We start from the raw sequence: 15,725 nt of genomic DNA, 5'->3' as shown, positions 1-15,725 counted from the left end.
ACCTGTACCTGCACCTCAACCCCATTGACCCGCCTTGGTCCGTGTCCCTCGATGCCCTTGCCCAACAAAAAACTATCACTCAGTTTTGAAAACTCCAATTGGCCCCCAGCATCCAATTGGGGAGAGAGTTCCATATTCCCACTGCCCTTTGTGTGAAGAAATGCTCTCTGACACCACCCCCTGAACGGCCTGGCTCTGATTTAAGATTACGCCCCCTTGTTCTGGACTCCCCCCTCCAGAGCAAATAGTTTCTCTCTATCTAACCTAAGAAATCCTGTTAATCATGTTAAATTCCTCAATTAGGTCACCCTTCAATCTTCTTGAAATGTCATCTGTGGCTTAGTGGTAGCACTCTTGCCTCTGACTCGGAAGGTCAGTCACTCAAGAGACTTGAACTAGATGTTCGTGCTTACACTCCCAGTGCAGTACTGAGGGAGTGCTGCACTGTCGGAGGGGCAGTACTGAGGGAGTGCTGCACTGTCGGAGGGGCAGTACTGAGGGAGTGCTGCACTGTCGGAGGGGCAGTACTGAGGGAGTGCTGCACTGTCGGAGGGGCAGTACTGAGGGAGTGCTGCACTGTCGGAGGGAGCGCCGCACTGTCTGAGGGGCAGTACTGAGGGAGTGCTGCACTGTCGGAGGGGCAGTACTGGGGGAACGCCGCACTGTCGGAGGGGCAGTACTGAGGGAGTGTCGGAGGGGCAGTACTGAGGGAGCGCCGCACTGTCGGAGGGGCAGTACTGAGGGAGCGCCGCACTGTCGGAGGGGCAGTACTGAGGGAGCACCGCACTGTCGGAGGGGCAGTACTGAGGAGGTGACAGGCGCTGTATAAATACGAGGTTTTTTTTCTTACTACCTCAAGGGACTACAAACCAGGTTTATGCAGCCTGTCCTGGTAATTTAACCCTGAAAAAGCCAGGCATGATTCAGGTGAACCTGTGCTGCACTCCCTCTGGGGTCCTGCCTCTGTCCTGTGTCTCTGTCACCTTTTGCTCTCTCTCCTTTGCTGCCATTCCCAGGGTTGCATGAACAACATCACTTTTGGCAACGAGCGAGTGGGCTACTACGAGACGGTAGCCGGAGGGTCCGGAGCGGGTCCTCGGTGGGCTGGGCGAGGAGGGGTTCACACCCACATGACCAACACACGCATCACCGACCCTGAAATCCTGGAGAAAAGGTACGGCTCTCGTCTCGGGAACAAGGCATTGCAACTGGCCAGGCCTTGACCTGTCCAGGCCAGGACTCAACCCAGGCCAGGCCAGAAGGCAGCTGATGATGATTCTGCCATCTCCATTTACACCCTCTCTAGACTCCTCTTTTGTTTCTTAACTTGTCCCATTACCATCTCCTTTTGCCTTGCACCATCATACCTTTTGTCTCTAATCTCTCCTGCTTTCCACCCTATCACTGACCTTCCCTTTTATTATTTCCTCCCCTCCCCCCTTTCCCTGCCCCTACATTTGCTTAAAAACCTGCTATATCTCTAACTTTTTCCAGCTCTGACGAAGGGTCATCGATCAGAAACGATAACTCTGTTTCTCTCCACAGATGCTGCCTGACCCGCTGAGTATTGCCAGCATTTTCTGTTTTTATTTCAGATTCCAGCACCTGCAGTATTTTTGCAATTGTTTCATTATTCCTCATAAGAACATAAGCAATAGGAGCAGGGGTCGGCCATTTGGCCCCTCGAGCCTGCTCCGCCATTCAATAAGATCATGGCTGATCTGTTGGATTCATTCCCAGGTATCCTGTTGTCCTGAAGAGATTTGAGCTGAACCGTGGATCCGGGGGTAAAGGTCGCCATCGCGGGGGCGACGGCGTCATTCGGGAGCTGCTCTTCCGGGAGAGGATGCTCCTTTCCGTGCTGACGGAACGCCGAGCTTTCCAACCCTACGGACTAGACGGTAACACTTGAAGACATCGTTGAACGATTAACTGGGAAGGACATTGTAGCACAGAGCAAGACTTGGAGCAAGGGTCCACTGGCCATGATGCTGCAGGAACAAGGGATTTAGGGATATGTACAAAGCTAGGTGGGAAAGTAAGCTGTGAGGAGGACACAGAGGCTGCAAGTGGATACAGACAGGTTAAGTGATTGGGCAAGAAGGTGGCAGATGGAGTATAATGTGGGGAAATGGGAGGTTATTCACCTTGCTCGGGAGAATGGAAAAGCAGAATATTTTTCCAAAGGTGAGCGACTAGTAAATGTTGGTATTCAGAGGGATTTGGGGGTCTTTGTACCTGAATCACAAGCAAGCAATTAAGAAAGCAAATGGTATGTTAGCCTTTATTGTAAGAGGGTTGCTGTATAAGAATTATACTGCAATTAACAACATAAGGTCATTCGGCCCCTCGAGCCTGCTCCGCTATTCAACAAGATCATGGCTGATCTTCTACCTCAACTCCACCTTCCCACACTATCCCCATATCCCTTTATTTCCAAAAATGTATCAACCTCTGTCGGGGCCATAAAAGGAGCGGTGAGTGGCGGCCCATGGGCAGTGTGGAGGCGTCCCACGGCAAGGTACAGCGCGAGCTGGTGCAGGAGGGTGAAGGCAGCAAAGAGGGACGTCACCACGGTCCAGGTCGGTGATTGGAGCGTGGGCAGATACAGCAGGAGCGGCGAGGTCGGGGCGAAGGAGCAGCGCGATACTGTAGAGGGATGTGATCGGGGTCCAGGGGAGGCGTGAGATCGGGGCCGAGGGCCCGGGGCAGCACGGGCCCAGCCCACACTGCGATATGTGTGCACGCACTAAGTCTTTACAGCAGAGCTGGTCTCCAGTCGTCCTGGTTAGCCCTTGCCACTGGACCAAGACCTAGCTCTGTCAAGCCCGTGTGGTGGCTGGTGTGCAACGGTCACCACACGTTAAAAAATCCACGCACAGGCATCTTCCAACCTTCAACATGTAGTTCAGGTCCTTCATCGAAACACCTGTGAACTTGTCCTTTTTTGGCGGGGAAGCAAGTCATCCTCGTTTTGAGGGACCGCCTATGATAATGATGACCCAACAACTGAAGATCCACAGCTCTCTGGGGTAGAGAATTCCAAAGATTCACAACCCTTCGAGTGAAGAAATGTCTCCTCATCTCAGTCCTAAATGGCCGACTCTTTATTTTGAAGAAATCTAGAACCAGGGAAAATGCTTCCCCTGGTTCTAGATTTCCCAGCCAGGGGAAGCATTTTCTCAGCATTAACCCTGTCAAGCCCCTTAAGAATATTACCTGTTTCAATTAAATCACCCCTCATTCTTCTTAACTCTAGGGAATATAGGCCTAGTCTACTCAATCTCTCCTCATAGAGCAATCCCCTCATCCCAGGAACCTGTCTAGTGAACCTTCATTGCACTCCCTCTAAGGCAAGTATGTATTTCCTTGGGTAAGACCAGAACTGTACACCGTGCTCCAGGTGTGGCCTCACCAAAGTCCTGTTTAATTGTAGTAAGACTACTCTTGTACTCTAATCCCTTTGTAACAAAAGCTAACATCCCATTTGCTTTCCTGATTATTTGCATGTTAACTTTCTGTGATTCATGTACAGGTTCCTCTGAATGCAAATATTTCCCAGTCTCTATCCAAAAAATATTCTGCTTTTTTGTTTTTCCTACCAAAGTGGATAACTTCACACTTCCCCACATTGTATTCCATTTGCCATGTTCTTTCCCACTTAGTCAACCTGTCTATATCTCTCTGCAGCCTCTTTGCGTACTCCTCACAGCTTACTTTCCCATCTAACTTTGTACCATCAGCAAACTTGGATACATTATAACTCAGTACCTTCATCTAAGTCATTAATATAGATTGTAAAAAGCTGAGGCTCAAACACTGATCCTGCAGTACCCCACTAGTTACATCCTGCCAACCAGAAAAAGTCCTGTTTATTCCTACTCTGTTTTCTGCCCATTAACCAATCCTCAATGCATGCTAATATATTACCCCCAATACCATGAGTCCTAATTTTGTGTAACAACCTCTTGTGTGACCCCCTTATCGAATGCCTTCTGAAAATCTAAATACACCACATCCATCCTGCTAGTTACTTCTTCAGAAAACTCTCCAGATTTGTCAAACACGATTTCCCTTTCATAAAACCATGTTTACTCTGCCTAATCATATTACGATTTTCTAAGTGCCCTGTTACCACATCCCGAATAATAGATTCTAGCATTTTGCCTACTACTGATATTAAGCTTACTGGCCTATAGTTGCCCATTTTTTCTCTTCCTCCTTTCTTAAATAACGGGGTTATGTTTCCAATCCTTGGGGACTGTTCTAGAATCGAGGGAATTCTGGAAGATTAATACCAGTGCATCCAGTATCTCTGCAGCCACCTCTTAAAACCCCAGGATGTAGGTTGTCGGGTCCAGGGGATTTGTCACCACTTAGTCCCACTAATTTCTCCAGTACAATGTCTTTACTTATACTGATTTCTTTAAGTTCCTCATTCTCTCTAGACCCTTGGTTCCGCATTATTTCCAGGATGTTTTTTGTGTCTTCTACTATGAAGGCAGAGGCAAAGTATTTGTTTAATGTCTCTGCCATTTCCTTATTGTCCATTATAATTTCTCCTGTCTCTGCCTCTAATGGGCCCACGTTTACTTTCACTAAGCTCTTCCTAGGGCTTTGGTGAGACCACACCAGGAGTACTGTGTACAGTTTTGGTCTCTGTATCTAAGGAAGGATATACTTGCCTTTAGAGGGGGACACGATGGGCCGAAATGGCCTCCTTCCATGCTGTAAATTTCTATGACTACGAGAAGCTGTCCTATGAGGAGAGATCGAGTAGAACGGGCCTATACTGTCTGGAGTTTAGAAGAATGAGAGGTGATCTCATTGTAACATATAGAATTCTTAGAGGGCTTAACAGGGTAGATGCTGAGAGAATCTAGGGGGCATAGTCTCAGGATAAGGGGTCGGCCATTTAGGACTGAGATGAGGAGAAATATCTTCACTCAGAGGGATATGATGAGTAGGTGGGGTTGAGGGATGTGGAGGGGAGGTGAGAATGAGGTATATGCTGGGTGGACAGTCTCTGGACAGAGTCAGTTGCCTTTTCCTGTTGCTGTAAATCCTGTTTCTGCTCCCTGTGCAGGGGGAGAGCCGGGAGCTCGAGGACTCAATCTGCTGGTTCGTGAGGATGGACGCACCATCAATCTCGGAGCAAAGACATCTGTGTCCGTCAGCCCGGGGGTAAGGGCACTGTGACAGGCTGCTGGTAATCACTCCGGTCCGTATATCTACTGTCGCCACAGGGAAGCTCACACTGAACAAATACATCTCTGTTTCATAAGAACATAAGAATTAGGAGCAGGAGTCGGCCATTTGGCCCCTCGAGCCTGCTCCGCCATTCAACAAGATCATGGCTGATCTGATCATGGGCTCAGCTCCACTTCCCCATAACCCTTTACTCCCTTATCGCTCAAAAATCTGTCTATCTCCCCCTTAAGTATATTCAATGACCCAGCCTCCACAGCTCTCTGGGCAGCAAATTTACAACCCTCCGAGAGAGGAAATTCCTCCTCATCTGTTTTAAATGGGCGACCCTTTATTCTAAAACTATGCCCCCTAGTTCTAGATTACCCCACGAGGGGAAACATCCTCTCTGCATCTACCCTGTCAAGCCCCCTCAGAATCTTATACGTTTCAATAAGATCACCTCTCATTCTTCTAAATGCTAATGAGTATAGGCTCAATCTTTCTTCATAAGACAACCCCTTCATCATAGGAATCAACCGAGTGAACCTTCTCTGAACAGCCTCCAATGCAAGTATATCCTTCCTTAAATACGGTGACCAAAACTGTAGACAGTACTCCAGGTGTGGTCTCATCAATAGCCTGTACGTTTATAGCAAGACTTCCCTACTTTTATAGTCCATCCCCCTTGCAATGAAGGCCAAATTCCATTTGCCTTCCTAAATATTTGCTGTACCCGCATGTTAACTTTTTGTGTTTCATGTACAAGAACCCCCAGGTCTCTCTATATCGCAACATTTTGTCATTTCTCCCCATTTAAATAATAATTTGCTTTTTCATTGCCTACCAATGTGGATAACCTCACATTTTCCCACATTATACTCCATCTGCCAAATCTTTGCCCAAGATTAGCCGAACTAATTCCCTTTGCAGATTCTTTGCATCCTCCTCACAACTTGCTTTCCCACCTATCGTATCATCAGCAAACTTGGCTACATTACATTCAGTCCCTTCATCTAAGTCATTAATATAGATTGTAAATAGTTGAGGCCCCAGCACTGATCCCTGTGGCACCCCACTTGTTACAGTTTGCCAACTGGAAAATGATCTGTTTATTCTAACTCTCTGTTCTCTGTTCGTTAGCCAATCCTCTATCCATACTAATATTATAGAAACATAGAAAATAGGTGCAGGAGTAGGCCATTCGGCCCTTCTAGCCTGCACCGCCATTCAATGAGTTCATGGCTGAACATGCAACTTCAGTACCCCATTCCTGCTTTCTCGCCATACCCTTGATCCCCCTAGTAGTAAGGACTTCATCTAACTACTTTTTGAATATATTTAGTGAATTGGCCTCAACAACTTCCTGTGGTAGAGAATTCCACAGGTTCACCACTCTCTGGGTGAAGAAGTTTCTCCTCATCTCGGTCCTAAATGGCTTACCCCTTATCCTTAGACTGTGATCCCTGGTTCTGGACTTCCCCAACATTGGGAACATTCTTCCTGCATCCAACCTGTCTAAACCTGTCAGAATTTTAAACGTTTCTATGAGGTCCCCTCTCATTCTTCTGAACTCCAGTGAATACAAGCCCAGTTGATCCAGTCTTTCTTGATAGGTCAGTCCTGCCATCCCGGGAATCAGTCTGGTGAACCTTCGCTGCAATCCCTCAATAGCAAGAATGTCCTTCCTCAAAACTGTACACAATACTCCAGGGTGTGGCCTCACCAAGGCCCTGTACAACTGTAGCAACACCTTCCTGCCCCTGTACTCAAATCCCCTCGCTATGAAGGCCAACATGCCATTTGCTTTCTTAACTGCCTGCTGTACCTGCATGCCAACCTTCAATGACTGATGTACCATGACACCCAGGTCTCATTGCACCTCCCCTTTTCCTAATCTGTCACCATTCAGATAATAGTCTGTCTCTTTTTAACAGAGTGAGCGAGAGAGAGAAACAGAGTGAGCCAGCCCCGTGAACTTTTATCTTGTGCAGTAATCTTTTATGTGGCACCTTATCGAATGCCTTCTGGAAATCCGAATACAACACATCCACTGGTTCCCCCTTATCCACCTTGCCCGTTACATCCTTAAAAAAAACTCCAGCAAATTTGTCAAACATGACTTTCCCTTTCATAAAACCATGCTGACTCTGCCTGACTGCATTATGATTTTCTAACTGTCCTGTTACTACTTCCTTAATAATGGACTCCAGCATTTACCAACGACAGATGTTAGGCTAACTGGTCTATAGTTTCCTGCTTTCTGTCTGCCTCCTTTCTTAAATAGGAGTGTTACATTTGTGGTTTTCCAATCAGCTGAGACCTCTTCATCTCACTCACACACCTAGTCTGGTATCTCACACACACTCACAATCCCCCTCCTTCCTTTGCTTTGTTCCTTCCACTCTCTCTCACACTCTCTTTCTCTCTCCATCTCTCTCCATCTCACTCTCACTTTCTATCTCACTCTCTATCGCACTCTCGCTTTCTCTTTCTCTCTCGCTCGCTCACTCTGTTTCTCTCTCTCTCTCGCTCACTCTGTTTCTCTCTCTCGCTCACTCTGTTTCTCTCTCTCGCTCACTCTGTTTCTCTCTCTCGCTCACTCTGTTTCTCTCTCTCTCGCTCACTCTGTTTCTCTCTCTCTCGCTCACTCTGTTTCTCTCTCTCGCTCACTCTGTTTCTCTCTCTCTCTCTCGCTCACTCTGTTTCTCTTTCTCTCTCTCGCTCACTCTGTTTCTCTTTCTCTCTCTCGCTCACTCTGTTTCTCTTTCTCTCTCTCGCTCACTCTGTTTCTCTTTCTCTCTCTCGCTCACTCTGTTTCTCTTTCTCTCTCTCGCTCACTCTCTCGGCCATCACAGACTCACACTCTGTCTCTCTCATTCTCAGGACACCTTCCTGTTGCAAACGCCTGGAGGTGGAGGTTGGGGCTGGGCTGAAGATGTGACGGAGACACGCGAGGGTTTGCCAGAATCGGTGTCGGAGAATCCAAAGTCAGGAGTGGCCTTTGCCGAGCGGGGAAGTGTGTTTGAATACAAACAGACCCAAGAATCCGTGTGACCGAGACCAGAAAAACTCTTCCTCTTTACTTGTAGTTCCTAGATTCCTGCTGAGACATTTTGAGGCTGTGGGGGTGGGGAGGGAAGGGAGGGAACGTAGAATGATTCCGTCCCACACATGGAGAGTGCCAAGTGTATCCCAGAGCTTTCTCTGCCTCCCCCATCCCACTACACAGAGTGGGAGGGTATAGGAAGACAACCTCAGGACATCCCAAAGTGCTTTACAGACAATAAAGTTCTTTTTGACATGTAGTCTCTGTTGTAATGTAGTAAACACTGTGTACAGTAAGCTCCCACAAACGGCAATGGATAAATGACCAGATAATCTGTTTCCGGTGTTGAATGAGGGATAGGACACCGGGGAGAACACTCCTCTTTTTCGAAATAGTGGCCATGGGATATTTTACATTCACCTGAGATCAGACGGGGCTTCAAATTAATGTCACATCTGAAAGACGGCAGCACTCCCTCAGTACTGCCCCTCCGACAGTGCAGCGCTCCCTCAGTACTGCCCTCCGACAGTGCAGCGCTCCCTCAGTACTGCCCCTCCGACAGTGCAGCGCTCCCTCAGTACTGCCCCTCCGACAGTACAGTGCTCCCTCGGTACTGCACTGGAGTGTCAGCCTAGATTTACGTGCTCAAGTCTCTGGAGTGGGACTTGAACCCACAACCTTGTGACTCAGGCGAGCATGCTACCCACTGAGGGAAATATTACTAACATGTACTTGGTACAGTGCAGCACTGTGCCACTGTCTGTTGTGTCATGTAGGCTCAGGAATAGGCGGATAATATGGCCAGCCTGAGGATTGCCAATCCCTGGTACTAAGCCTTTACTTAGACCCCTGCACCTGACCCACAGGCATAGACACCCAGCCTGCTCCACAACCCCAGTGGTCCGTGTGAAGAAACCATGGTGCTGTTGTTCCCCAGGTGAAGACTGAGGGGGAGCCAGGGGAGGGGATTGGGGGGGCCAGGGGCGGAGGGGGGAGGGGATCCAGGGCCGAGAGGGTGGGAGGGAGAGCAGGGAGTGGAGAGGGGTGGCCGGTGGGCGAGAGGGAGGCAGGGGCGGGGGGCTGGGGGGTGGGGGGGGGGCGAGGTGAGAGGCGAGAGGCGAGAGGGAGGCAGGGCCGGGGTGGGGGAGCGATATTGGGCTGGAAGTTGGCCGGTGTGATTTAAATGGAGTGATTATTTGCACCGCTCCTCTGTGCATGCATGTTCGACGTGATGGTGCTAACACGGTATGAAACGGTGCCGTGCTATCCAACGGATCCGTGCGGAGAATGTCAGGATTGGATGGGTCGGGGGAAGAGAGAGGAGAGGAGATCGAAGGGGGGGGGAGAGAGAGAGGGTCAAAGGTGGGGGGGGCAGAGAAGAGGGGGGGGTTCGAAGGAAGGGAGAGTAGTGGGAATTCAAGGGATAGGAGCAGAGATTGAAGAGAAGGAGAGGGGGAGGGAGGGAGGGAGAGGAGAGGGTGTCGGAGGGGGGGAGAGGAAAGCGGGAGGGAGGGAGAGGAGAGGGCGGGAGAGAGAGGAGAGGGTGTCGGAGGGGGGAGAGGGGAGAGGGCGGGAGAGAGAGGAGAGGGTGTCGGAGGGAGGGAGGTCAGGAACCTGTTTGGAGGAGGGAGCATGTTGGGAACACTGGGGTTTGGGGAGTGGGGGTGGGGGGGAGAATGTGATCCAGATGTGACGGTAGATCATGTTCTGCCCCTATCCCATTTACACCGGCACCACAATCTTCCTCACTTTCCCCCCCCCCCCACCCCCCCGACCCCCCTTTCATGCTGGTTCTCGAAGGCAGCTCACAACACCCTCTCGAGGGCAATAGGGATGGGCAATAAATTCTGCACACGAGCACGGTGGGGCAGAGCCTGTCGACCGTCTGCTCAACCCACCCAATGGAGTCTCACATGCACACTCATCGGTCTAAGCGTGAATATACCCATGTTCCCTGTAGGCCCAGCATGGGGCCCGAAGCCCTTGCAGCGGCTGTAGGCTCAAGGGCCATAGGGGGAGTGGGATTTGTTGGGGGGGGAGTGGGGGAGAAGGTCCTTGTTATGTATGTAACCATCTAATACTTGTCACCAGAGGGCGCGACTGTTGGGAGTCCTAATGGTCACCTGCACACACATGACGGGGCCAGTATAAAAGCTTGGCTGCCATGTTGTTTAGGCACTCTGGAGTTGTGATAAAGAAGTCTAAGGTTACTGTAAGTTTAGCTCTCAGTACTCAGCCTCGTGGAGTTCTTCTATACACCACAGTCCTAACCCGAGAGGCTGAGCCCTGTCTGTTAGCGCTGTGACCTCTGTCTTGAGCCTGGCCGTCACCAGGAGTGGATCAAACTATGCATTGCAAAGATCTTGATTACTCAGGCAGGCAGGATCCAGTTACACATTGCTGGCAGTGTCTTATCTTCCAAGGGGACCAATCAGAACTTTGGTGTTGTAAATACACGATGTCGTGTTTAAACCAGTCCTGGGAGTTAAACACAAGAACATAAGAAATAGGAGCAGGAGTAGGCCAGTCGGCCCCTCGAGCCTGCTCCGCCATTCAGTAAGATCATGGCTGATCTGATCATGCACTCAGCTCCACTTCCCTGCCCGCTCCCCATAACCCTTTACTCCCTTATCGCTCAAAAATCTGTCTATCTCCGCCTTAAATATATTACATGACCCAGTCTCCACAGCTCTCTGGGGCAGAGAATTCCACAGATTTACAACCCTCTGAGAGAAGAAATTCCTCCTCCTCATGGTTTTAAATGGGCAGCTCCTTATTCTGAAACTATACCCCCTAGTTCGAGATTCCCCCACGACTGGAAACATCCTCTGCATCTACCTTGTCGAGCCCCTTCAGTACCTTGTGTTTCAATAAGATCAATCTTCTAAACTCCAATGAGCAGAAGCCCAACCTGCTCAACTTTTCTTCACAAGTCAACTCCCTCATCTCATGAATCATCCTGGTGAACCTTCTCTGAACAGCCTCCAATGCAAGTATATCCCTCCTTAAATACAGAAACCAAAACTGTACGCAGTACTCCAGGTGTGGCCTCACCAATACCCTGCACATCTGTAGCAGGACCTCCCTGGTTTTATATCCCATCCCCTTTGCAATAAAGGCCAACATTGCATTGCTGTACCTGTACACTAACTTTGTGTTTCATGCACAAGGACCCCCCGGTCCCTCTGTACTGCAGCACTTTGTAATTTCCCTCCATTTAAATAATTTTATTTTTTACTTTTCCTTCCGAAGTGGATAACCTCTCACTGTCCCACATTATACTCCCATCTGCCAAATATGTGCCCACTCACTGAGCCTGTCTCTATCCCTTTGCAGATGTTTTGTGTCCTCCTCACAACTTGCTTTCCCACCCATCTTTGCATCATCAGCAAATGTGACGACATTACACTCGTTTACATTAAAATAGCCTCCGGACAATTTCTGAAGCAGTGGGTGAGTTCCCCGAGCCAACATCGCCCCCCCCGAGCCAACATCGCCCCCCCCGAGCCAACATCGCCCCCCCGAGCCAACATCGCCCCCCCCGAGCCAACATCGCCCCCCCCGAGCCAACATCGCCCCCCCCGAGCCAACATCGCCCCCCCCGAGCCAACATCGCCCCCCCCGAGCCAACATCGCCCCCCCCGAGCCAACATCGCCCCCCCCGAGCCAACATCGCCCCCCCCCCGAGCCAACATCGCCCCCCCCCGAGCCAACATCGCCCCCCCCCGAGCCAACATCGCCCCCCCCCGAGCCAACATCGCCCCCCCCCGAGCCAACATCGCCCCCCCCCGAGCCAACATCGCCCCCCCCCGAGCCAACATCGCCCCCCCCCCAGCCAACATCGCCCCCCCCCCAGCCAACATCGCCCCCCCCCAGCCAACATCGCCCCCCCCCAGCCAACATCGCCCCCCCCCAGCCAACATCGCCCCCCCCCCAGCCAACATCGCCCCCCCCCCAGCCAACATCGCCCCCCCCCAGCCAACATCGCCCCCCCCCAGCCAACATCGCCCCCCCCCAGCCAACATCGCCCCCCCCCAGCCAACATCGCCCCCCCCCAGCCAACATCGCCCCCCCCCAGCCAACATCGCCCCCCCCCAGCCAACATCGCCCCCCCCCAGCCAACATCGCCCCCCCCCAGCCAACATCGCCCCCCCCCAGCCAACATCGCCCCCCCCCAGCCAACATCGCCCCCCCCAGCCAACATCGCCCCCCCCCAGCCAACATCGCCCCCCCCCAGCCAACATCGCCCCCCCCCAGCCAACATCGCCCCCCCCCAGCCAACATCGCCCCCCCCAGCCAACATCGCCCCCCCCCAGCCAACATCGCCCCCCCCCAGCCAACATCGCCCCCCCCCAGCCAACATCGCCCCCCCCCCCCAGCCAACATCGCCCCCCCCCCCCAGCCAACATCGCCCCCCCCCCCCAGCCAACATCGCCCCCCCCGACCCCCAGCCAACATCGCCCCCCCCCCCAGCCAACATCGCCCCCCCCCCCCAGCCAACATCGCCCCCCCCCCCCCAGCCAACATCGCCCCCCCCCCCCCCAGCCAACATCGCCCCCCCCCCCAGCCAACATCGCCCCCCCCCCAGCCAACATCGCCCCCCCCCAGCCAACATCGCCCCCCCCCCAGCCAACATCGCCCCCCCCCCCCAGCCAACATCGCCCCCCCCCCCCAGCCAACATCGCCCCCCCCCCCCAGCCAACATCGCCCCCCCCCCCAGCCAACATCGCCCCCCCCCCAGCCAACATCGCCCCCCCCCCAGCCAACATCGCCCCCCCCCCCAGCCAACATCGCCCCCCCCCCCAGCCAACATCGCCCCCCCCCCCAGCCAACATCGCCCCCCCCCCCCAGCCAACATCGCCCCCCCCCCCCCAGCCAACATCGCCCCCCCCCAGCCAACATCGCCCCCCCCCCCCCCAGCGGGGCCAGTGATTCTTCATCCCTCCCCCTTGACATCAGGGAGACTATTCTGTACCTCACTTAGTTGCACAGTAGCATTGGCGGAAGCTTGGGCCATTTCCCACCCTATCATTCAGGGATGGTCTGCAGTGGACAGGGTTGCTCCAAAGAGAGGGAAAAATTAGAAGAAAAACTCTGAGCTGCTGAAGACTAAAATAAAGGAGCAACTTGAGTCCGGGTTATCGCTGTATGATTATTACAAAGACCTAATAAAAATGTTCATGACCATTAGCTGACTGGTTGATTAACTGAGGGGTGGATTGGTTGTTGGGTAGTTCATTGATTCTGTGGTTTGTTGGTTTACTTGCTGATTCCTTGCTTCATTGTTTGGGTGACTTAATTATTTGATTTGGTTGACTGGCCCGTTGGTTGGTTGACTGGCCTGTTGGTTGACTGGCCTGTTGGTTGGATCACTGGCCCATTGGTTGACTGGCCCGTTGGGTGGTTGACTGGCCCGTTGGTTGGTTGTCTGAGTGATTGATTTACTTGACTCCTGATGATTCTAACTATAACACTTGTAACTTATGGGAAATTTTAAGAGATGATCTTTTCAAATCATGGTCAGAGTTCACATCACAAGGTCAGTGAATCCTCAGATCATGTGTAAATGACAGTACATTCATCCGAGCCCCACCACCAGGTTTCATCTGACAATAACACAAGATCAATTCTCTAGCATCTCTCCCATCGTTACCTGGTCTGGCCCTATATTTTTGTAGAAACAAGAATCAAGTGTCCCCTGGTTAAAGGCGGGGGGGGTCACACTTCAAAAACTTTCAATCAAGTGCCTCCTTGTTTTTTTTGAGGGCACCAAAACCACACATTATAGAAGAAGTGCCTCCTGATTTAGGGGGGCATTAAACCCGACACAATAAACAAATAATTTTTTGGCAGTAAACTTAATTCAAATCAAAATTTGGTTGCTGGGGGTGATGATGCCTCCTGTCCCTCTGGCACCCACCTCTCGTCTGGCCCTATATGTGACTCCAGACCCATACTAACATGGTTGACTCTTAGCCCTCTGAAGTGGCCCAGCGAGCCATGGATCTTTGTGACAACTTCTGCTGCAGTGGTTCAAGAATAGGGCTCCCAGCACCCTCTTAGGACAACTTGGGACGGGCAATAAATGCCCGCCTCGCCTTCGATGCCCACATCCGGCGAATGAATTTAAAAAAAAAACATAAATCACTTTGAAATGGTTCTGAACTATGATAAAGTAAAATATAAATGCTTAGTTTGACAGAACCCCTCTCCCTGCAATCTCTTCCACGCAGAAGACTAGCAACAATCTGTGGAAACACCACCACCTCCAAGTTCCCGGACAAGTCACATACCATCCTGACTTGGAAATATATCGGCCGTTCTTTCATCGTCGCTGGGTCACAATCCTAGAACTCCCTAACAGCACTGTGGGAGCATCTTCACCACACGGACTGCAGCGGTTCAAGAAGGCGGTTCACCACCACCTTCTTGCGGGCAATTAGGGATGGGCAATAAATGGTGGCCTTGCCAGCAACACCCACAATGCATGAACAAACAAATAAAAGTCTTCCTTTCAAATTGCCGTGTGAGGAAAAACTTGGCTGCACTCAGTGCAAATGCTGGTTTGTGATACTCTCATCCATTGCATCGCGGTGCTATTTTCAAGCATTCCTCTTGCAGGATGAATTAACTAACACATTGTTTTTGTGGGATGATACGGTGACCTCCAGGTTGTGGACTTGAGTAGCGCAGAGGATGTGTGTGTGAATGGGAATCTGCTTTGATAAAAGGGAGCATATCTCATATCCTCTCCATCACTAAAACCTCCTAACATCTAAGTAATATCACCCGTCTCCGCCACTGCCCGTCCTCTGCTGAAATCGTCATCCGTGCTTTCGTTACCTCCAAACTTCACTATTCGAATGCTCTCCTGGTCGTCCTCTTTCTGTAAGCTTCAGCTCATCCAAAACTCTGCTGTCGGTGTCCTAACTCACATCGATTCTCGCTCACCCATCACCCCGTGCTCACTGATCCGTGTCCTAACCCGCACCAAGTCCTGTTCACCCATCACCCCCTGTGCTCGCTGCCCCGTGTCCTAACTCGCACCAAGTCCCGCTCACCCATCACCCCTGTGCTCGCTGCCCCGTGTCCTAACCCGCACCAAGTCCCGCTCATCCATCACCCCTGTGCTCACTGACCCATGTCCTAACTCGCACCGAGTCCCGCTCACCCATCACCCCCTGTGCTCACTGATCCGTGTCGTAACTCACACCGAGTCCCGCTCACCCATCACCCCTGTGCTCGCTGACCTGTGTCCTAACTCACACCGAGTCTCGCTCACCCATCGCCCCTGTGCTCACTGACCTGTATCCTAACTCGCACCGAGTCCCGCTCACCCATCACCCCTGTGCTCACTGATCCATGTCCTAACCCGCACAAAGTCCTGTTCACCCATCACCCCTGTGCTCACTGATCCGTGTCCTAACCTGCACAAAGTCCTGTTCACCCATCACCCCTGTGCTCACTGATCCGTGTCCTAACCTGCACA

At 51.7% G+C, this 15,725-nt stretch overlaps 1 protein-coding gene across 8 annotated transcripts in view; it reads left to right on the top strand.

Moving 5' to 3' along the window:
* The window catches only part of oplah (5-oxoprolinase, ATP-hydrolysing), a 64,482-nt gene extending 55,987 nt beyond the window's left edge, over positions 1-8,495 (top strand). For 6 of the 8 annotated variants that reach the window (XM_070881901.1, XM_070881900.1, XM_070881902.1 and 3 more), the window contains 4 exons: positions 1,017-1,174; positions 1,741-1,901; positions 5,087-5,184; positions 8,074-8,495. In XM_070881901.1, the coding sequence (XP_070738002.1) occupies positions 1,017-1,174; positions 1,741-1,901; positions 5,087-5,184; positions 8,074-8,244 (588 nt within the window). In that variant the 3' untranslated portion in view covers positions 8,245-8,495. Of the gene's footprint in view, positions 1-1,016; positions 1,175-1,740; positions 1,902-5,086; positions 5,185-8,073 lie in introns of those variants that run through there. The other 2 variants (XR_011593411.1, XM_070881907.1) reach the window with 2 other exon arrangements.
* The last annotated feature ends 7,230 nt before the right edge of the window (positions 8,496-15,725 follow it).

This window comes from Pristiophorus japonicus, chromosome 5 (genome assembly GCF_044704955.1).
Source record: "Pristiophorus japonicus isolate sPriJap1 chromosome 5, sPriJap1.hap1, whole genome shotgun sequence".
Taxonomy (NCBI): domain Eukaryota; kingdom Metazoa; phylum Chordata; class Chondrichthyes; family Pristiophoridae; genus Pristiophorus; species Pristiophorus japonicus.
The sequence above is the reverse complement of the archived record's forward strand: the minus strand, read 5'-3'. Positions and strand labels throughout refer to the sequence as shown.